Here is a 23,508-nt window from a genome sequence, read left to right as displayed (position 1 = left end):
AACTTATTGCCCCCAACAATCTGGGTCCTCATTTTACCTACCTTATAAAGGATGGAAGGCTGAGTCAACCTTGGGCCTGGTGGGACTAGAACCTGCAGTAATTGCAAGCAGCTGTGTTAATAACAGACTGTCTTAGCAGTCTGAGCCACCAGAGGCCCATTGAGTTTGCTCATCAGAAGGTCCCAAAAAGTCATCCCAGGATATGGCAACCGTCACAAATATAGTTGTCAAGTGTCCAAATTTTGATCACGTAACCATGGGGATGCCGTAATGGTTATAAGTGTGAAAAATGGTCATAAGTCACTTTTTTCTCCCACTGCCGTTGTAATTTTGAGCGGTCACTAAACAAACTGTTGTAAGTTGAGCACTATCTCTAACTAGAAATTCAATTGGTGGTTTTTTTAAAAAAAAAAAACCTCCAGGAAGGCGGTGCGATGCTGAATTTTTTTCCATTCAACAAAAGAAAAATGGCAAAAAAGAGAGAAAAGATAAAGAATATTCAATACCTTGAATTTTTCTCTGGCTATCATTTGGCTGCCAAGAACAGGCTCACTTTCCCTTTAAAGCCCCTTAGTTTTATCCGTCTGTCCACTGACTCATTTGTGGGTATTATCAGTATTATTAGTGCGCTTCCCAAAGAGAGCTCTGAAATTTTGTATATTGGCATTCCAGACTTTCTGACTGTTGTTAGGAAACAGAAGATTCAGAAATAAGCCAAAGGATTAACTTACTCCCACAGAAGCTAAACTATTGCAAGTTAGTAAAAAGAGAAACCTGGAGGGACATGCAGTCATTTCTGCCTCAAAGCGAGAGAGCTAAAAATATAAATTACTAACATCTCAGAACACTAAAGGGCCAAATCTATCCAACATAAGATACTGCATTAACTGGGGAAATATTAAGTACCCTGATGCCTTTTATATATTGTGAAGTTTGACTCCCATTAAATCCCAGGTGGCATAGCACAAAGTTGGGAATTCTGGCAGGTCCCAGACTAACACAGCTTTGCTAGGAAAATCTAAAAGAGGGTAATCAATAATTCACTCTTGAGAAGGAGGGGAAAAAATGTATTCCCAAATGATTTCAAGAAAACATTAACACAGAGCAGGGGTGTCAGGCTCGATTTCATTGAGGGCCACATCAGGGTTGTGTTTGACCTCAGGGGGGGAGCGGGGAGTGTGGCCAGGGTGGGCATGGCCCAGGGGTGGATTCTACTTACCTTTACTACTGGTTTGCAATGGGACCATGCGCGTGCGTGAACGAAGCGAGCATGCGCAGATCATCCCATGATGATGTCATGGCAGGTAGGCGGAGCCTCCCACCGGTTTTACTACTGGTTCTATAGAACCAGACTGAACCAGGAGCAACCCACCACTGGCGTGGCCAGGGTGGGCATGACCAGGTCGACGTCATTCATGTCGGGGGCGCCTGTGGTGGTCCAAGTGCTCTGTCAGAGAAAATGGGCTCCCAAGCTCTGTTTTCAGCTCCCATAGCCTCTCCGTTTTCACTGGCAGAGGGTTGGCAGGAGGCTGTGGCAGCCAAAAATGGAGCTCGGGAGCCCTTTTTCGCTGGCAGAAGTCCTGCGGGCTGGTCCTTTGCTGTTTCCAGCGCAGCCCTGCGGGCCAGATTTGCCCGCCGGATCTGGCCCCCGGGCCTTGAACTTGACACCCCTGACATAGAGAATACTGTGCCTAGCCAAGGAAAGGAATAAGCAGGGATCACCAAACAAATCAACCCAGAGTTTTCACTCAAGGTACAACTGATCTGACTCAAATGACCTACGGTATTTTGGATACACTGTGTGAAGACCCAGCTCTTTGGCAAAGGCTCTAGTGCTGAGAAAGATGGAAGGAAAGAGAAGAAGCCATGCGGTGGATGGACTTACAGTGACAATAGATGTGCCACTGAGAAATTTGAAAGAGTAGGCCTAGGAATATATTCTTATGGAGAAAAATCTAACAGGTAGTCCTCGACTTATGACCACAATTGAGCCCAAAATTTATGTTGCTGATCAGGACCGTTGTTAAAATGATTTGATAGCATATGATTAATCAATCAATCAATCAATCAATCAAGAAGAACATCATCCTACTTATTTGGAGAAGCCCTGCTTGCAATTGTGGTCCAGTTCAGGGATCTCCAACCTTGGCAACTTTAAGCCTAGAGGACTTCAACTCTCAGAATTCCCTAGCCAGCTTTGCTGAAGTCCTCCAGGCTGAAAGTTGCCAAGGTTGGAGACCCGTGGTCCAGTTTATGAGTGGAGACCATACTATCTTCTTAAGCTAAGTTTTTCTGAACACTGCTGTGGAAGGTACAAATAACCTTTATATAGTTGTACAATAAATGATGACTAGTAATGACATTAAATGTCAATCATCTTATTTTTGATAACATGGGTTAGATTTTCTTCTTATAGTGAGAAGAAACAATTAATAAAACAGAGGTTGGCATGAACCACTTTTTGTGGTTAGTTACTCGCTAATTCCCATTTAAAAGTACAAGTGCTGATTTAAGGTAACTCGTGAGCCAGCATCTGCAAATGCCTAAGTATGCTATTAACGGGGCTTACTTGAGTTCAGGGGCTTTGGTGGTTTGGAGATTTTAGTTCAGGAATTTATTTTGTTTCTTCAATACTCTTTTTCACAATTTATTAAGGAGCAAAATGCATAGAATTACAGAGTTGGAAGGGACCTCGTAGGTCATTCAGTCCAACCCTCTGCTCAAGCAGGAGACCCTACACCCATGATGGCAAACCTATGGCATGTGTTCCACAGGTGGCACGCGGAACCATTTCTGCAGGCACGCAAGCTGTCGCCCTAGGTCAGCTCCAACACGAATGCACGTGTGCCTCCTGCCGGCCAGCTGATTTTCAGGCCCATGCCGCCCCTCTCCTCCCAGGAATCTCCATGCGGCCCATTTTGGATGCTAGGTAAACACAGGACTCGCACGGAGGCTCTGTGAGGGCAAAAAAAGGGCCTACCAGAAGTCTGGAAATGGGCCATTTCCGGCCTCCAGAGGCTTCAGGGAGGCCTGCTAGGCCCAAAACAAGATGCGGGGGGGAGGGCGTTGCACATGAATGCATGGGGGGGTTGCACATGCCTGTGCAGGGGGGCACAGCAGCACGGGGGGTGTACATGCATGCATGGGGGGTAGGGTGTGCGTGGGGTCCCTTGCATTATGGGTGTGGGGATGCGCGCATGCTTTTGGCACACAAGGGAAAAAAGGTTCGCCATCACAGACCTAAACCATTTCTGACAGATGGCTGTCCAGTCTCTTCTGGACAGCCATCTGTCTCCCTGGTCCTTCTCTTCACTAGACTAGCCATGCCTGGTTCTTCATATGTTTTAGTCTCCAGTCCCCTAATCATCCTGGTTGCTCTCCTCTTCTGAAAGCTTCCAGTGATGAAGCTCCCACAACTTCTAAAGGCAAGCTGTTCCATTGGTTGATTGTTCTCACTGTCAGAAAGTTCCTCTGTTAGATTCGGGCAATAACGAGGCAGGAGACCAGGATAGTGACAACAGCTCTTTACTATATGGTGAACCCAGCAGCCAGTGCTGGGAAAAACCTCTCTTTATATACAGTTTAGCCGGAGGCTTCAACCAATCAGCAACGTGCTATTTTCCCGCCAAAACTTTTAAAGATACATTACACTCCTTCCCTCCCAGAAAACACTTTACCAATATTTGCATAAAATTAGCATCTTATTTTTCTACGTAATCACGCAGGTAGACTGGGCGTTTCCTGACTCTTTCGGACCTGCACAATTTACTTTCTGGGAGTGAGTCGAGCTGACCGGAGGGACTGTTTGTTCCTCTCAGCTCCTCCTCTAGGCCATCCGGCCCTGGATTATTTGTAGAGTCGTCCCCGCTGTCTTCAGGATGGGCCGGTTGGTGTCGCTGGACCTCCTGGAACTCAGATAAGTCTCGCGTTTGCCACGGGTTTGAGTCAGTTGTGGATTCCTTCGTTGGGTAGTCAGGGCCTGTTTCGTCTGTTTCTGATTTACCGGTTATGCGTTTCCTTATCTGGTCTATGTGGCGCTTCCATACCCGGCCATCCTCTATCTCTACTAGATATGATTTTGGTCCTGTTATCTCTAGGATTTTTCCTGTTACCCAGGTCGGACCCTCGCTGTAGTTGTGTGCCCACACTAGGTCGCCTACTGCCATCCCTCTTGTTTTACCCCTTTGTAACCGTCAGGTGTGTAGTTTGGGTTTAAACGGTCTAGTGGGCACCTGAGCTTCCGACCCATTAATAGCTCTGCCGGGCTTCTGCCAGTTATGACACAGGGGGTTCTGTGTTGGACGGCCAGGAAGGTATCGATTTTTGTTTGCCAGTCGCCTGGCCTGATTCTGGACAATGCTTCTTTTGCGCTCCGAACGGAACGTTCTGCAAGGCCATTCGTCGCAGGGTGGAAAGGCGCCGAGAGGACATGCCGGATGCCCTCTTCTGCCAAATATCCTTCAAACTGGGTTGCCGTGAATTGCGGGCCATTATCAGAAACTAATGTGTCGGGCAGCCCGTGCGTTACGAATAGGTGCCGTAGGACTGAAATCACGGCCTCGGCTGTCATGGATCTCATGAGAATGATTTCCAGCCATTTGGAGTAGGCATCGACTACTACCAGAAAGGTTTGGCCGTGAAAGGGGCCGGCAAAATCGATATGGATCCTAGACCAGGGGCCCTGGGGTCTCTCCCATTCCCGAATCGGGGCCGTTGGGGGTAGCGGTCTGGACTCCTGGCAGGCCTGGCATTTCCCTACCCTTTCAGCAATTTCCGAGTCCATTAGGGGCCACCACACATAGCTTCTCGCTAGACCCTTCATTCTCACGATCCCTGGGTGACCTTCGTGAAGGAGATCCAATACCTTTTTCCTCAATTTCTCCGGGATCACCACTCGATCCCCCCATAGCAGGCACCCCCCTTGAGCTGAGAGTTCCCCACGTTTTTTTTCAAACTCCTTAAAACTCTCGCCCGGCGCAGCGGGCCAACCTCTTTGTACCCAACCAATTACAGTTCTTATTGTAATGTCCTTATACGAAGCCCGAGCCACCTCTTTGGATGTGACTGGGCCAGAGTCCAAAGAGTCAATTAGCAGAACTGGTATCCCCGGAGTGGGGTCTTCGATCGTCTCTGGTAATGGGCATCTGCTCAGGGCGTCTGCATGCCCTAATTCCTTCCCTGGCCGGTGTAGTAATTTGTAAGAATACGCTGCCAGGAAGATAGTCCATCGGGTCAGTCTGGGCGAAAGTGCCACGGGCGTTGGGCGGTCGCCTGCCAACAGACCTAGCAAAGGTCTATGGTCCGTGATGATTTCAAAATCACGACCAAATACATATTCATGGAATTTCTTTACTCCGGAGACTATAGCCAAGGCTTCCTTATCAAGCTGGCTATAATTCCTTTCAGTTGATGACATGGTTCGGGAGTAGTATGCAATAGGGGCTTCTGTGCCATTTGGTAACCTGTGGCTGAGCACAGCCCCCACCCCATAGGGAGATGCATCGCAGCTTAACACTAATGGCAGCGTGCCATTGTATTGGATAAGGAGGCTATCACTCGATAGGAGATTCTTTACCCTTCGAATGCCCTAGCTTCCGCCTTTCCCCAAGACCATGCAGCCGTCTTTGCTAGTAATTTATGCAGCGGCTCGGCTACTGTTGCCTTATTCCTTAAGAATACCGCGAGAAGTTGACCAGACCTAAGAATGCCTGTAACTCCGTTTTGTTCTTTGGAACCGGGGCCTTCCTGATGGCCCGTACCTTGCTCTCAGTGGGGTGAATCCTTCCTGTCTATCCGTAGCCCAGGAATTCCACAGACTCAACCCCGATCTGGCATTTGTTCAGTTTAACTGTGAGACCGGCAGACCGGAAAATGCCCAAAACTTTTCGCAGCCTTACCCTAATTCCTCTAGATTCTCAGCGGATACCAGTACATCGTCAAAGTATGGTACCACCCTGGTAGGCCCTGCAATAGCCGCCCATTAGGTTCTGAAATAACCCTGGAGCCACACTAACCCCAAACTGTAACCGGGTGCACTTAAAAGCCCCTCTGTGAGTCACAATTGTCTGCGCTCGCTGTGCTGCTATCTACGGGCAGTTGTTGATAGGCTTGGGCCAAGTCTAGCTTGGCAAAACTTGCCCTTGCCCCATTGAGTGCAGTAAGTGCTGTACCACCGGACGGGTAAGCACTCTTTGCAACGCTTTGTTAAGCGTTGCCTTATAGTCAGCGCAAATCCGGACCGACCCGTCCGGTTTGACTGGGGTGACTATAGGGTCTCCCACTTAGCATGGTCAACTGGCACTAGAATTCCCTGGTTTACTAGCTTGTCCAGTTCCCGGTCAATCCTGGGCTTTAGGGCTAACGGGACCCTCCTAGCCTTTAGACGGATAGGGCAACTTGGGGTCTAAGTTAAAGAGATAGGGGTCCCTGTACTTGCCCAGGCAGTCTCTGAAAACGCCCCAAATTCTTTCACGAGTGCGTCTTTGAGGTTGACTTCGTTTCTGAAGATTCCAGTCACTCCCATGCCCAATGCTCGGAACCAGTCCAGTCCCAACAAGCTTGGCAGGGTCCCATCGACTATGGTGATGGGCAGAGTTTTCTTGTAGTGTCCATACTCGACGTGGACGGACGTTACCCTCGAACAGGGATGCGATTCCTTGGTAGTCTTGTACCTTTAATTTCTGTGGTTGCAGCTTGCGCTTTGCGATGGCGGGTAAGGCTCTCACGAGATTGTCCCAGGACATGATCGTGATCGATGAGCCGGTGTCCACCTCCAATCGGCACGGCACCCCCTCAATCTTTGCCTTTGTAAAGATTTTCTTCTCTAGGCGTGTTGATGCGTGACCCACTCTCACGACAGTCTGATTCAACCGCGCCTTTTTAAACTGACCACTGCGGGCCGCTTCGCCGTTCCCGCGCTCTGATTGGCCGGTTTGAATTTTTGGCGGGAAGGTTGGGGTGCTCGACAGGCCTGTGCTATGTGCCCCTTCCTTTCGCACCGCCGACACACCGCATCCTTAAATTTGCATTGTTGTCGTTGGTGTTGCCCTCCGCAACTTGCGCAGTCACCCCGGTCTTCTTTCTCCGGCCTCCCGGTGTGGAAGACCCCTTCCTCTTCCTCTTCCTCACCGTCCGACTCAGCCTGGATCTCCTCGTTGTGGACCGGGGTTGATTTCGCACCAGCCGTTGGTGTGAGCGGTTTTTGTAGGGTTTCCGCCGCTTGGGTAGACATCTCGTGAGCCCTGGCTTCGTCCAAGGCGTTTGCCAGCGTTAGGTTGCTTTTAGACAGCAGCCGCCTCCGCAAACGGATGTCCCTGACCGTTGAGCTGAGTTGCTCCAGCAATGCCTCATCCAAGTCTCGGTACTCGCAATGTTTTGAGGCTTTCCTCAGGGCGGCCATGTATGCGCTGATGGACTCGCCCTCTTGCTGTCTGCGCCCCGACCAACCGCTGCACATACTTGGACGGCGTTGGTGCATAATGGGCTTTCAATAAAGTCTGCAGAGTTTGCCACGGTACCGACTGTACGGCGTTGGCTCGCCAGGATTCTGCGGTGTCGAAAACTTCTGGACCGCAGTGGCTCAGGAAATACGCCGCTTCCTGTTGTCTGAAACTCCTTGAAGTTCGTCACTCGAGGAAACACTCGAAACGAGCCCTGTATGACCCCCATTTTTCCTTGGCTGGGTCGAATGGCGCTGGCGGTGTGTAGCCAGACATCGCTGCTTTCCGCCCTTGTTTGCTGGGTTCGCGTCTTCCTGGTGAGTTCAGCTCTTTTCCTGGCGCTCTTAGCCTTGAGATCCCACCTTCGTCGCCAGTGTTAGATTCGGGCAATAACGAGGCAGGAGACCAGGATAGTGACAACAGCTCTTTACTATATGGTGAACCCAGCAGCCAGTGCTGGGAAAAACCTCTCTTTATATACAGTTTAGCCGGAGGCTTCAACCAATCAGCAACGTGCTATTTTCCCGCCAAAACTTTTAAAGATACATTACATCCTCCTTATTTCCAGGTTGAATCTCTCCTTAATCAGTTCTCATCCATTATTCCTTGTCCGGCCTTCAGGTGCTTTGGAAAATAGCTTGACCTCCTTCCTCTCTGTGGCAGCCCCTCAAATACTGGAACACTGCCATCATGTCTCCCCTGGTCCTTCTCTTCACTAGACTAGCCATGCCCAGTTCTTCATATGTTTTAGTCGCCAGTCCCCTAATCATCCTGGTTGCTCTCCTCTGCACTTTTTCTAGAGTCTCCACATCTTTTTTATATTGTGGTGACCACATGTGGGGTCTGCCAGACTCAGTTTCTGGTCCCCCCTTTCATAAGTTTACTTAGCATCTGGAATTTATCTTGCATCAGGAGACAATGTTTCTAATTTCAATTGTGCCTGGCCTAAAATCTTGGTTTATCAGAGTTTCATTTGCACTCTACTCCAATTATAGTCCATTCCATAACACTAAAATTCTCACTATCCACTGTGCTTGATGTTGCTTTTCCTCGCCACAACCAACTGACCTTGAAACTTATTTCTATTAGGAAGCAATATTTGGAGTGCTTCCTTTCTGCACTCAGCTGACCTGGAAGCAAATCAGCTCGGCTGCCCAAGAGAGATGATGGAAGCACAGGAGTTCAGAGTCAGTCCAAAATGGAGCAAATGCTATGTGTGGTTAAGAAAACGTGCCTACATTTGCGCAATGCATCACTGACCTCTGTAGTCTCCTATTATCAAAGCCATCTTCTTTCCCTGTTTTAATTTTTTTTAGATTAGTTTATAATACAAAATACAAATAATAGAAATAATAGAAAAAATAGGGGAGGGAAAAGGGAAGAGAAAAGGGTAGAGAAGAAGGGGAAAAGAAAGAAAAGACATTGAGTTCCGACTCCCCTTAGGTGCAGTAGAATAAAATAGTAACATCAAACCTCAACTTTTTGCTTTTACATGATAGTATAAATTAGCCATTTCTATAAGAATTCTTGCCCTGTTTTAAGAGCATCCCTTAAAGGTCAAAGGTGAGACCACCTGAAGTTTTCTGGATGACCTTGGACCACTCACTTCTTCAGCCTAAATGTTTGCATTCTTGCCTTAGGAAACATTCAGCCAAATGTGACTCCTGGGACAAGTATCAGATGTAACTATAGAGCAGTTAGAGCGCCAATATAGAATAGAATAGAATAGAATTTTTTATTGGACACACAAGGAATTTATCTTGGTGCGTACGCGTTCAATGTACATAAAAGAAAAGACACCTTCATCAAGGTACAACACCTACAACACTTAATGATAGTCATAAGCTACAATTAAGCCGTCAGAAAACAATCAAAATATCAAAAATCAAAATGGGAGCATGTGTGCGTGCACGTGTGTGGGAAACCAGAAGAACAGCCGCTCAGGGCGTATGCATGCACTGAGAAGATGATCTTCCAATTTCAGCCACATGCACGTGTGAAGACCAGCTGGCCAGTGTGCATGCATGTGCCAGAAACCAGAAGGCTAGCTGGCCAGTGCGCAGGCATGTGCCAGAAAGATGATCTTCCAGTTTCCACCACACACATGTGTGCCGGCCACCTGGTCTTCCGGTTCTTCCGGTTTCTGGTGTGCATGTGCGTGCAAAGGCCAGCTGGCCAGTGCTGATGCGCATGCCAGGAAACCGGCGCAATGACCAGCTGGTCTTCACGTGTGTGGGAGCGCCGGAACCCGGAAGAGCAATGGGCGATGGCTCGCATGCCCAGAGAGATGGCTCTGCATGGTACTTCCACACGTGTGCTGTAGGTTCGTCATCGCGGCTATAGAACATATCAGAAGAAAAAATATTCCCGTACAGATAGTCTTTGATTTATGACCACAATTGAGCCCAAAATTTCTGTTGTTAAGTGAGACATTTGTTAAGTGAGTTTTGCCCCATTTTACGACTGTTCTTCCCACAGCTGTTAACTGAATCACTGCAGTTGATAACTTAGTAACCTGGGTTTTTTTTTTGTTTGTTTACATTTATATCCCGCCCTTCTCCAAAGACTCAGGGCGGCTTACAGTGTATAAGGCAATAGTCTCATTCTATTTGTATATTTTTACAAAGTCAACTTATTGCCCCCCCAACAATCTGGGTCCTCATTTTACCTACCAGGTTGTTAAGTGAACCTGGCTTTTCCATTAGATATTGCTTGTCAGAAGGTCTCAAAAGGGGATCACGTGACCTTGGGACACAGCAGGGGTCATAAATAGGAGGCAATTGACAAGCATTTGAATTTTTGATCGTATGACCAGGGGGATGCTGCAAAGGTCATAACTGTGAAAAATGGCCACGTCTCATTTTTCAGATATATTTTTATTGTTTACGTATGAATATATTGAATACAGTGTAATTGTCCTGGCATTCCACTTACCCTAAAACAAAAGTAAAAAAAACAGAATACGATATACCAAAAAACAGAATAACATATATATTATTTAAAACAGTGCTAGTGTGGTACAATAGTTTCTACCCATCATGTTCTAGTATGTCAACTTATCCATCGTTCTAATAGTTACAGTCCTATATCGATATTAAAAATAATATCTCTTTCCATGTCCACTTAACCTGATTCTTTCACCATGTTTCTCATTTTTCAAAACCGTTGTAACTTTGAAGGGTCACTAAACGAACTGTTGTAACTCGAGGGACTTCCTGTACAGGTAATTCTCAATTTGCAGCCATTTGTTTTGTGACCATTCAGAGTTACGACGAGACTGGAAAAAGTGATTCACAGCTAGTTCTCATACTTACAACCAACGATGCATGCTCAGCATCATATGATTAAAATTTGGGTGCTTGGCCACCAGCCTTTATTTACAACAGTTGCAGGGCCCCAGAGTCATGTGATCACCATTGGTGATCTTTCCATCTGGCTTCCAGAAATCAAAGTCAATGGGGGAAACCAGACTCAATGACTACATGATTCTTTTAACAACCGCCGTGATTAACCACGAAGGCAAAAATGTCAGAAAATTGGGCCCAACTCAGAACACCCACCTTGCACAACGACAGAAATTTTGCTCTCAGTATGGGTGCAAGTCAAGGACTTCCCGCACCCATGTGAACAAAATTCTGCACCAATTTATTTTGGTACAGACGAAAGCAAAAAAAAACAAAACACCTCCTACGCACTGGAAATCTAAATGATGCTCTTTCTTCAGTTTATTCCTCCATCCTGAAATCTCAGCAAACCTCCTTCCATGTACCTTCCATTATCTTGAGGACTGGAGACGTGGTGTTCTTTTAAAAATACTACTAATGGAAGCGGCAACAGCTTTCTGAATGTAGTGCCAAATATCATTTTTTGTTCTTGCATAGCCAAAGGAATTCCGGCAGCTTTCTGCAACAACTGTAGAATAATTTCGTTGCATTCCCATTCATAACAACCTATCGGTGATTCCCCATAACACAGCATTAGATTAATCACTTTTTGCCAGGGTTTCTTAACATAAAATGTTTTGAGCAAGAATTTTAGGTTTGGAAGGGATGTCTGACTTCTCTCTTGGCAGCCTGTCTGGAGATTTAATTCTCACCTGAGCTGCTCAGTTCCAAGATCTGAGCTTCAGCGGGAACTACTCCAGCCTTCCTTTTGCAATTGCAGCTTTTGTTCTGCTTCCTTTTGAGGGATTAAATCATATTTATCCCTCCATTCTCAAAAGTATGGATGAAAGACCTACTTTGGCCAGGACACCGGAGTTGGACACTGACCTGCGCTGCCCGTTGTCTCCCAGTCCCCATCCTGTGTTGTTAATTTAAAAGTTTTACATTGATAAATAAATTTAGCAGGGCACATCCTTTTCATCCACTGACTGCTTACAGAACAGCAATCCTCTTTTCTTTATGCCTTTGAGTTGAGCCAGGATATCAAGCAAGAGATGAAGCCTGATAGCTCCCGTTAGTAGATGAGGAAGCAGGATAGGAGTATCTCAGTTATTCCAGAAGGATTAAAAGTAGAACTTTTCTTTTGAGAGTCTCCAAGAAGCCAAATGGATCTGGCAAAAGCCTTAGGAGTTGGCTACACTGTCCACCTTTCCCCCTCCAAGCTAAAGGACACAAGACGGCTTGCAAAGAAGCTCCTCCATATCCAATCATCCACTACGCAAATTTCCACTACCAAAAAATAATAATAATAATTCTGGACCAGCCAAAGGGATCTCTCATACCATGGCCAGGTGCCCCCAGGAGCAGGAGAGAGGCAGGAAGAGGGAAAGGCCCAACTCTTACCTGGGAAGAAGACCCGGTTGTGGCTCCAAGCCTCATGCCAGTTTGGGGAAGGTGGCCCAGTTGGGGCCCCTCTGCAGTTTGCACATGCCAGAGCTATTGCCTTAAGCGGTGCAAAGTGCTCTGCGGAGCTGCCTGTTCCTGGAGAAGGTCTCCTTCTTTCAGCAGCTCCTCCTCCCTTCATGCAGTGCCAAGGGACGGGAGGAAGGGAGGGAGGGACCAGCCCTCCTTGGCAGCCGAGCCAAAGGTAACGCAACTAGGTACAGACTCTCCCCATTTCCGGGAATGGCCTGGTGCCTGACAGGAGAGGAAGGTAATTCCCTGCGGTTCTCCAAGGAGCACTGGCTTTCCTGATCCAGCATACAGGTGTTTTGGCTTGAGTTACACACTAATGGAGAGAGTTATACATGCCTTGGTGCAGCAGAAATCTCTGACACAGAAGTTTCAACTAGTATATGAGTTAGAGCTGTCGAGTCTGGGCTGACAAAATCTAGATGACCCCAGCAAAGATAAGAAAACACTCGCTTAGGACTATCATCCTCTGGATTTTGGCAGTCCAGGTTTAGGAGTCTGATTAGTGATCCACGACCGGATCTTTGCCATAGTTCATGCTCTTCAGAACTGAGACCTGGCACCAGCCTACTCCCAGATTTTGAAAACCATCTCTTTTTCATAGACCTGAATGCAGTGGTGGGATTCAAGTAATTTAACAACCGGTTCTCTGCCCTAATGATTTCTTTCAACAACCAGTTTGCCAAACTGCTCAGAAAGTTAACAACCGGTTCTCCCGAAGTGGTGCGAATTGGCTGAATCCCACCACTGCCTGTATGGCAGCCGTGCTCTTGCTATGACCAAGAAGTCAAGCTGTAAATCAGCAGAAGATCCTGAAAACCAGAGGTGAAATGCTCCCGGTTCTGACTGGATCTAGCGATCCAGTAGCGATCGTGGCTGGTAGTTCGGCGATCCGGTAGTGATGGCGGAGCAACGCTCCACCCACCCACCCAGGCGTCATTACTTCCTGGTTTTAACCAGGAAGTAATGTGTTTTTATTTCTGTGCATGCGCAGAAGGTCTGTGTGTGCATGTGATGCATGTGTGCGTGCGAGGCACATGCACTTCTGAACCGATAAGGAAGGTAAGTAGATTTCACCCCTGCTGAAAACCTTTAATGAGGTGCAGGATATTTAGTTATTCATCCACTGCCAGGAGTTCGATCCTGACCGGCTCAAGTTGACTCAGCCTTCCATCCTTCCGAGGTGAGTAAAATGAGGACCTCGATTGTTGGGGGCAATAGGATGACTCTGTAAATACTTAGAGAGGGCTGTAAAAGCACAGTGAAGTGGTATATAAATCTAAGTGCCATTACTATATGTACATGTGTGCCTTCGAGTTAATTTTTGATGCCTGGTGACAGCCTGAACTATTCCCTGCAGTTTTTAATGGCAAGGTTGTTCAGAAGTAGTTTGCCATTGTTTCCTTCCCAGGGCTGAAAGAGAGGGACAGGCCCATGATGTCAGGATTAGAACTCAACATCTTCCAGTTTCTAGCCTGCTGCCTTAATCACTATGCCCAATTGGCTCTCTGTTATTTTTTTTTTCTTCGGTTCAGTCATGACCAATTCTTGGAGACTGCCTGGACAAGTCTCTGCAGTTTTCTTGGTGATATTTTTCAGAAGTGATTTGCCATTGCGTCCTTAAAAAAAAAAAAAGCATCGAAAAATGCATCAAGGCTCAGCGAAAACACAAACCAACGTGTTAACCCATGTCAAAGCTCCTGGATTCATTATCCCACTCACAATGCTTGGGTTTCAGGCTGGGATTTAGGGATAAAGAAGGATTGCGGAACACAAAAAATGTCTATTAAATTTTGAGATGACATAAAGCTAGGAGGAGTGGATTACATTTTCGAAGGGAAGATTTCAGAAGATGTTCAAGACTGGCTTGAACGATGAGCTGAAACAAACAAATGTAACAGGAAGAAACATGAAGCTGTGCATCCCAGGAGAAAAAAAAATGAAGGTGACTAAAACAGGAGGGCTTGGGAGTAGAATGTGCGAAAAGGATCTGGGTGTTGTAGGAAATCATGAGCCAAAACTGGGATGGAATTGGCCAAGATCCAAGCTCTGTTCCTGAAGCCCTTAAAATGACAAATAAAACTCCAATGGCAAATTATACAGGATACATGAATAGCAATAAGACTTATATACTGCTCCATAGTGCCTTACAGCACTCCCTGAGCGGTTTACAGTGTCAGCGTATGGCTCCCAACAATCTGGGCCCTCGTTTTACCGACCTCGGAAGGATGGAAGGCTGAGTCAACTTTGAGCCTGTCGGGATCGAACTCCAGGCTGTGCACAGAGTGCAACTCTCCCCGAATAGCAAACCGGTAGACCTATGGACCTTTTAAAAAGTTTCAAAAACCTGACCTAGGATCTCTTTTTGATCTGCCCCTCAGTTATGCCCATTTTAAGGATTAGAAGTGAGGTTCAGAAGGTCTGGAGCCTGCCATGTGAGTAGTAAGGAGTGCATACCAAATTTATAATGGGGCTTTAGCCCCACCCCTTTTGTGATGTCATTTCTAACCCCGTCCCCTTTGTGACGTCATTTCCGGTCCCCCACTCTTGGAGGACTCCTTACTACCTACCCCTTTTGTGACGTCATTTCCGGTCCCCCGCCCTTGTAGGACTTGTTTAGCCCTACCGGGCTTTTGCAAATTGTCAAGAGTTGTGTTGTCAAAATTATCCATCATTGTTTATTGGGCTGTCTGCAAAATGAAGATCAGACGGATGGAATCGTAGAATCAAGCCTTATTAAAAGCGTGTGTCTTCAAATATCTAAACCTCAAACCTTCAAGATCACGTGAAGTGTTAGTGCCACTTTATAATGCCTTGGTAAGGCCACACTTGGAATATTGCATCCAGTTTTGGTCTCCACGATGTAAAAAAGATGTTGAGACTCTAGAAAGAGTGCAGAGAAGAGCAACAAAGATGATTAGGGGACTGGAGGCTAAAACATATGAAGAACGGTTGCAGGAACTAGGTATGTCTAGTTTAATGAAAAGAAGGACTAGGGGAGACATGATAGCAGTGTTCCGATATCTCAGGGGTTGCCACAAAGAAGAGGGAGTCGGGCTGTTCTCCAAAGCACTTGAGGGTAGAACAAGAAGCAATGGGTGGAAACTGATCAAAGAAAGAAGCAACTTAGAATTAAGGAGAAATTTCCTGACAGTTAGAACAATTAATAAGTGGAACGACTTGCCTGCAGAAGTTGTGAATGCTCCAACACTGAAAATTTTTAAGAAAATGTTGGATAACCATCTGACTGAGATGGTGTAGGGTTTCCTGCCTGGGTAGGGGGTTGGACTAGAAGGCCTCCAAGGTCCCTTCCAATTCTGTTGTTATATTATATAAATTGTATGGACAATTATTAATATTTCAGACAAAATGAGTAAATTATATTTCACAAGGGACACCTTGAATGAAGTCAATGCCTGTATAGAAAACATTGAGAAGTCAGAGGACCCACTGGTGTTAATGACAAAGATACAAGATGAGACACCTATATCTGTCAAAAGATTAATATGCCAATCTGTGTCAGAAATTTATTACAGGAAAATGTTAATGTAAATGGAGTGAATTTCAAATAAAACAGCTATACTGAACCATTTGGAAATGTGTTATTTCTGTTCTGTAAAGGGTATTGACTCAGATTATATATGACACTACAGCCGTGTGGTGGGGGGTACAGGGTGAGTATTTAGTTGAAGCTGATAAGAAAGGGGTGATATTCTGCCGGTTCTAGGCGGTTCGGCCGAACCGTTTGTTAAATTGCCAGTTCGCCCCATCCCTTGCCCCTCCCCTCCCCACTATTACTGGTGTCGTGGCACCATTTGTTAAATTGATGGCTCACACTCTCCACCCCACTGGGAGCACACCCGAACCGCTTGTTAAATGTCTGGCTCAGCCGCCTACCACTCTGTTCCCCATCTCGAACTGCCCACCTCGGACTGCCCTGACCTCTCCAGCAGCAGAAGGCAAGTACAGCCGAGTGCTGCCCCTGGGGAAGCGGGACTTGGAAAAGTGATTGACCTGCGCCCGCCCGGCTGCCGGCCGTGACCTACCCCCATCCAAGCACCTTGCTGGCCACGCAGCCGCCGACCGAAGCCTGCCTCCATCCAAGTGTCTCGCTGCCCATCCGATCCATTCACCTCGCTGCCCACCCAAGCCAAGCGCCATGCGGCCGCCGACCAAAGGCTGCCTGCATCCAAGCATTTCTCTAGCCAGCGATTAAAGAGCTTGGATCGGGTGGGCAGCAGAGTGTGTCAATCGCCTTGGCCTGCTGTCCACCCAGCAGGACTGTCCTGCGGGCGCCTCCCACCCATGCAGCACCATCCTACCCTACCCCATCTGGAGAAAGAGTGATGGAGAGAAAGAGGGGGGCAGAAAATGATGAAGGAGAGAAAGAGAGGAAGGGAGAAAGATAGATTAAGGAGAGAAAGATGGAGAGAAAGATGAAGGAAAGAAAGAGAGATGAAGGATAGAAGGGGGAGAAAGATGAAGAAGAGAAAGGGGGGAGAAAGAGAAGGAGGGAGAAAGAGATTAAGGAGAGAAAGATTGAGAGAAAGAGGGGGGAGAAAGATGAAGGAGAGAAAGAGGGAGGGAGAAAGTGATTAAGGAGAGAAAGAGAGAAAGGAAGAGAAAGAGATGGAGAGAAAGAGGGAGGGAGGGAGAATGGATTTGTTCTGGTAATTGGTTTAACAAGCATGGCACTGAAAAAGTGACTTATGACCGTTTTTCACACTTACGAACATTGCAGCAAACAGTCATTAGGGCAAAGAAGCTATGTCACATGACCACCTGGACATGCCCACCCGGTCACATGAAGCACCGCAGACATGGTTATTAAAAATGCTGCAACAGGGATAAATGATGACCATTTATAAGTGTGAGGACTGATCAAAAATGCGAGAACCTGTCAGAAATCACTTTTTTCAGTCCTCTGGGTAGTCCCTATGTGCATAGGGGCTACCCAGATGGCTGAAAAAAGTGATTTCTGACAGGTTCTCACACTTTTGACCAGTCCTCACACTTATGACCGGTCATCATTTATGCCTGTTGCAACATTTTGTGCATAGGGACTACTCAGAAGGCTGAAAAAGTTATTTTTTTTCACACCTACAACTGTCCTCACATTTTACATTTTGCACCCTATCTTGTAACCGTGGTGAAGAGAAGCAGTTGTGAAATGAGTGACATGGTTGTTAAAAATGCTGCAATGGGCATAAATGTGAGGATGGTCATAAGTGCGAGGACTGGTCAGAAATGACTTTTTTTAGCCCTCTGAGTAGTTTCTATGCCCATAGCCAGGGCCACCCGGTCACATGAGCAGCTTGCCCACCCAGTCACATGAGCAGCTAGCCACGCCCACCCAATCACATGACCACCAAGCCACACCCCAAAATAAGCCACGCCCACGGAACCAGTTGTTAAATATAGGTGCACATCTCTGTTAACCGGTAAAAAAGTACTCTTCAGGATGGACAAGACTAATGTAAGTACTTTTATAACCATTTTAAGATATTGCAAGGCCTATATATAGTAAATATTTATAACAACTGCTTTTCTTGCTTTATTAGGAGGATGCCACTGACACACAGTGTCTAGAAGCATGTGCCAGTATTCTTTTCCTTCTACCAAGCAAATATTAGAGGGAGTGGGGTGTTCTTTTGTTTAACAATACAGATACCAGACTGATTCAATTTTTCTTTCAGAGTGTGAGGAAGACGAGCTGTTTGCTGCATGTACATTGCCCACAGATTCACAATGGCACAGCTATATTAGGGATTGCAATGCAAACCCTTTAGGGGCACCTACAGAATGGAATGTACAAGGTATGTCAGGATTCAAACTATGCACGTTTAGTATATTAGGGGCTTCTCTATCTTTTGATGGTAAATAGAATTTATGATGGTAAATAGAATTTATTGTTATTTATTGGCCAAGTGTGATTGGACACACAAGGAATTTGTCTTGGTGCATATGCTCTCAGTGTACATAAAAGAAAAGATACGTTCATCAAGGTACAACATTTACAACACAATTGATGATCAATATATCAATATAAATCATAAGGATTGCCAGCAACAAGTTATAGTCATACAGTCATAAGTGGAAAGAGATTGGTGATGGGAACTATGAAACGATTAATAGTAGTGCAGATTCAGTAAATAGTCTGACAGTGTTGAGGGAATTATTTGTTTAGCAGAGTGATAGCCTTCGGGAAAAAACTGTTCTTGTGTCTAGTTGTTCTGGTGTGCAGTGCTCTATAGCGTCGTTTTGAGGGTAGGAGTTGAAACAGTTTATGTCCAGGATGTGAGGGATCTGTAAATATTTTCACGGCCCTCTTCTTGATTCGTGCAGTATACAGGTCCTCAATGGAAGGCAGGTTGGTAGCAATTATTTTTTCTGCAGTTCTAATTATCCTCTGAAGTCTGTGTTTTTCTTGTTGGGTTGCAGAACCGAACCAGACAGTTATAGAGGTGCAAATGACAGACTCAATAATTCCTCTGTAGAATTGGATCAGCAGCTCCTTGGGCAGTTTGAGCTTACTGAGTTGGCGCAGAAAGAACATTCTTTGTTGTCCTTTTTTAATGATGTTTTTGATGTTAGCTGTCCATTTGAGATCTTGCGATATGATATTTTCTGTAGCAAGAAGGATTCTTATATGTGTTTCTTTTAGATGGAGATGTTGATAATGATGATGATGATGAATTTTTTTAATTTTATTTTGAATTTATATCCCGCCCTTCTCCAAAGACTCAGGGCGGCTTACATTGTGTAAGGCAATAGTCTCATCCTATTTGTATATTTATATACAAAGTCAACTTATTGCCCCCCCCCCAACAATCTGGGTCCTCATTTTACCTACCTTATAAAGGATGGAAGGCTGAGTCAACCTTGGGCCTGGTGGGACTCGAGCCTGCAGTAATTGTAATTGCAGGCAGCTGTGTGTTAATAACAGGTTGCATTAGCCTGTTGAGCCACTTCCCAGCCCTATGTTTGCTGCATGTACATTGCCCATGGATTCTCAATGGGCTGCCTATAACAGGGGTCACGGGGGTGCAACAGTGCAAGAGACACAAAAAAACGAATTAAAAGGTATGGTTTTTATTTTGCAGACACAGCTATTGTATAAAACATGTAGGGGGAGGGGGTTATGGGCTGCAATGAAGAGTCAGCATCAAACAATAACTTGTAAGGAATCTTATAGTTATAGTGTTATAGATAGTAATATTTATTGTAATAAGTGTGAGAACCTAGGGCCAGGACCCAGGCCCTGTACATGCCTTTCAGAACGGTGAAATGGCCAGGTACGTGATAAATTCCCAAGGAATGGGGCTTCACAAGTTGTTCAAGTTGGGGGGGGGGACCCACAAGCAAGTACATCACATCAGCCTGTAGAGGAACAGTTCTCAGAATCGGAGCAGCAAATAGCCACAACTCATGGATTGGAAGATGTGGAAATGCAAGGTATGAACTGATATTACATGCATTTGTTTATACGAATTTCCAGGCAGCAGCTAATATGGTCTTTATATTATAATAAGTAAGAATGCTAATCGCTAATTATTCGTGTGTCTACAGATAGAAGCAGTGAACAGGGGGCTGCAGAAATATCAAGTCCTAACAGATCACAAAGCGTCCAACTGAGTATTGAATCGCAACAGGCCCCATCGTGCAGTACATGGGATATACTTTACCTGAATACTTTACCTGACTCTGTGGTCTCTTCCCATAATCCTAAAAGTTTTATCCAAAAACTTTCTACTATTGACCTCACCCCATTCCTAAGAGGACCATTAGGGACGTGCATAAGCGCACAAACGTGCCTACAGTTCCTGTCCTATTGTTCTTTTTTTTCTTTTCTCCTTCCTATATATATGCTTATACCTCCTTATATTTACCCATATATATATATATGTTTATTTACTATATAATCTTTTTGTATGATATCTACATATATTGTTGTGACAAAATAAATAAAATAAATAAATATACAAGGACAGGAAGTTGAGCCCCAGCCGTCCACATCACATGACATACAAGCTTAATTAAAACATCCAGTAATTTCTAAAAAGGTTGTTTGTATTCATTAAACAGCGACAGCTCTTCTATATGTTTTTATTTTTATTTTTTATTTATTTAGAACCAGCTTGTAAAAAGTCAAAAATGGGAGATGAGAATCAGCAGCCTACACCTACACACAGTGGCATTTCCAGTGAAGAGCGGGATATGTCAGAAACACAAACAGCAGAGGAATGGGACCCTTTGGAAGATTACGACTCACTAAGTACACCAGAAGCACCGCCTGTGTACCTGGAGAGAGTTCAAGCATGGCAGAGGCCCCTGCGGCATTACAGAGCGGTAGAGTACTATGAACGCTATAGATTTGTAAATATGGAATGTATACAATCATTCACACAAGCTATAGATGTTGTTCTAATGAGATACAGAATCTTTTGAATCGTATTTCCAGGGATGTACGACCAAATGATTTTGTACAATTGAGGCTGGATGCTGAGGAATTAGGCAGGCCACTCTTTAGTGTTAGGAGGCCGCTTGAGATGCTGATCGGTATCTTAGCCAAATAGAGAACTTATTTCAAAGCAATGTGGAGCTCTTATGGAGGAACTCTTTTGAATTAACAGTCACGATTGTTAAAAGTCACGAGGGGGGAGGCCTTAGGAAGTTAGGAACAGTTCTATTCAGTAAGGTTTTGGAGAAGAAAAGGCAACATCTGGTTGATTTCAATGTGGATGGCCTATTTCTGTGTTTTGTGTGCAGCCTGCTATCGTTGCTAAATAATGGGTTGTCTACTGAATAAGAAATTATCACCAGAGCCACGAAACTCCATAACACTCTTGGGATTCCTACAAACCGCAGAATTGATTTCTCACAGATACATATATTTGAGGACCAATTCGGTATAATGATAAAGGTTGTGTTTTATCATGAAGGTGGGGTGGATATTTTTTGTAACAGGAGGAAGCCTGCAAGAAAAAGTGTTGTTTATGTTGTTACATGATCATCATTACTACGGGATAAAAAACATCAAAGGTTTCATGGGGGCACGTTACTTCTGCAAACTGTGCCACTCGGCTTATCACAGCAAATTTAGACATGATTGTCAATATCTTTGTCGTGCCTGTTCAGGATCAGAATCCCTCGAAGTGGTGGGGGGGAGGATGAGATGCCCTAAGTGTAAGGTGTTTTGTCGCTCTAAGACATGTCTTGAAAGACACGAACGGTTGGCTGCTGAAGGAAAAATGATTTGTGAGGATAAGGTATTTTGTTCCAGGTGTGGTATCTATGTATCTGCACCACATGTTGAATGTAAGAAGCCAAAGTGTGGGCAGTGTGATACCGAGGTAGATAGCCTGGCAGGTCATTTATGTTTTCTGAAAAGGATTTTTAAGCCAAATGCAAGCTACTGCTATATTGTGTATGATTTTGAATGTTGTCAAGAAACAGGAACACACATAACAAACTATGTCTATGCCATGGACATATTGGATGACCGTGCTGTTAGGAAATAGGAATGGTATGGTGATAAGTGTCTGGAGGAATTTGTGAAAACGTTTGTATGCCCTAAGTTTAAAGGAACTACATTCATAGCTCAAAACTCCAAGAGTTATGATGGATACCTAATCCTCAGGCAGCTGATTCGTGAAAAGATGAAGGTGCAGTTGTTAACTCGGGGGTAAACTGTTATGCATAACCCTACCAATCTTTCATATACGTTTTATTGACAGCCTTTCTTTTTTACCCATGAAACTGAGTAAAATGCCTAAAGCGATGGGTTTTCAAGGCTCCAAGGGCTATTTTCCTCATTTGTTCAATACTGCAGAGAATCAAGATTACGTGGGTCCGTTGCCGGAGGCCAAGTATTATAGTCCTGAAACCATGATGCCTTGTGAGAGAGAGGATTTTGAGAAATGGCATGCTGCTAATAAAGGTACAATGTTTAATCTCAAAAAGGATCTTGCTTACTACTGCAAGCAAGATGTCAAGATACTGAGAGAGGCCTGTAATAGATTTAGGGAAGAAGTTATGGAAATGTCAAGAAGGGAGTTTTTAAAAGGCATAGATGGAGAGCTTGAAATTCGCTGCATTGATCCTTTCCAGTATGTAACATTAGCATCTATTTGTATGGTCCAGTACCGGTTCATGTTTTTGAAGAATGAGACCATTGCGTTAGCTCCTCTGGACAATTATCAGAAGAGTAAGAAAAGCTATTCTGCATGCTCTATACAATGGCTGTTGTATATAGAGCATACCGAGGGTATAGCCATCCAACATGCTCTGCAAGGTGGTGAAAAACAAGTAGGTAGTTACTTTTTGGATGGGTTTGCTGTCATAAACGGGATCCCCACCGCTTTTGAATTTTATGGTTGTTTTTTTCATGGATGCCCTATATGTTACAAGGCCCAAGACTTCAACAGTCTGCTTGATTCGACCTATGGGTTGCTGTACTCATGCACTAGGACGAGAGAAGAATGCCTGAAGAGTGCCGGTTATGTAGTTCGCATCATCTGGGAACATGAGTGGAATGATATGCTGAAGAACAATGACGGTTTGAAATGTTTTCTAGCAGATAGTAAGCTTCCAACCCCTTTGAATCCCAGAGATGCGTTTTTTGGGGGTTGAACGAATGCTACATGCCTGTACTACAAACCAAAGCAGGGTGAGCAAATCTTATATTATGATTTTTACAAGCTTATATCCCTTTGTGAACAAGACCAAGTTGTACCCAATAGGACATCCGGAAATAATATACCAAAACTTTGGGGATATAAAACAGTATTTTGGATTTGCTAAAGTTAAAATGTACCCACCAAGAGGTCTCTACTTTCTGGTACTGCCACATAAGTCGAGTGGAAAATTAATGTTTAGTCTGTGTGCAACCTGTACAGAAAAACAACAAGTTACGCAGTGCCTCCACAATGATGAAGAAAGAGCCCTAACGGGAACATGGTGCACTGTAGAATTGAATGTCGCTGTGGAGAAGAGGTACAGAATTGTAGAGATCTATGAAGTTTGGCATTTTAAAAGAAAGACAAACAGCTTGTTTTCAGGCTATATTAACATGCATCTCTGTCAAAAACAGGAGGCCAGTGGGTACCCCGATTGGTGCAAAACAGAAGAAGATAAAGACCGCTATGTTCATGATTATGAAAAGAAGGAGGGAGTGCGCTTACGCTGGGAACATATTGAAGTCAATCCTGCTA

The 23,508-nt window shown here is 45.1% G+C and overlaps 1 protein-coding gene across 1 annotated transcript in view; it reads right to left on the bottom strand.

The window, feature by feature from the left end:
* LOC131191804 (laminin subunit beta-1-like) overlaps positions 1-12,577 on the bottom strand; it is a 123,130-nt gene extending 110,553 nt beyond the window's left edge. The window contains exon 1 of the mRNA XM_058170287.1: positions 12,227-12,577. Within this exon, the coding sequence (XP_058026270.1) occupies positions 12,227-12,262 (36 nt within the window). The 5' untranslated portion in view covers positions 12,263-12,577. The remainder of the gene's footprint in view (positions 1-12,226) is intronic.
* Between the last annotated feature and the right edge of the window lie 10,931 nt (positions 12,578-23,508).

Source organism: Ahaetulla prasina, chromosome 2, assembly GCF_028640845.1.
Source record: "Ahaetulla prasina isolate Xishuangbanna chromosome 2, ASM2864084v1, whole genome shotgun sequence".
NCBI classification, from domain to species: Eukaryota; Metazoa; Chordata; class Lepidosauria; order Squamata; family Colubridae; genus Ahaetulla; species Ahaetulla prasina.
This window is presented reverse-complemented; position numbering and strand designations above follow the sequence as displayed.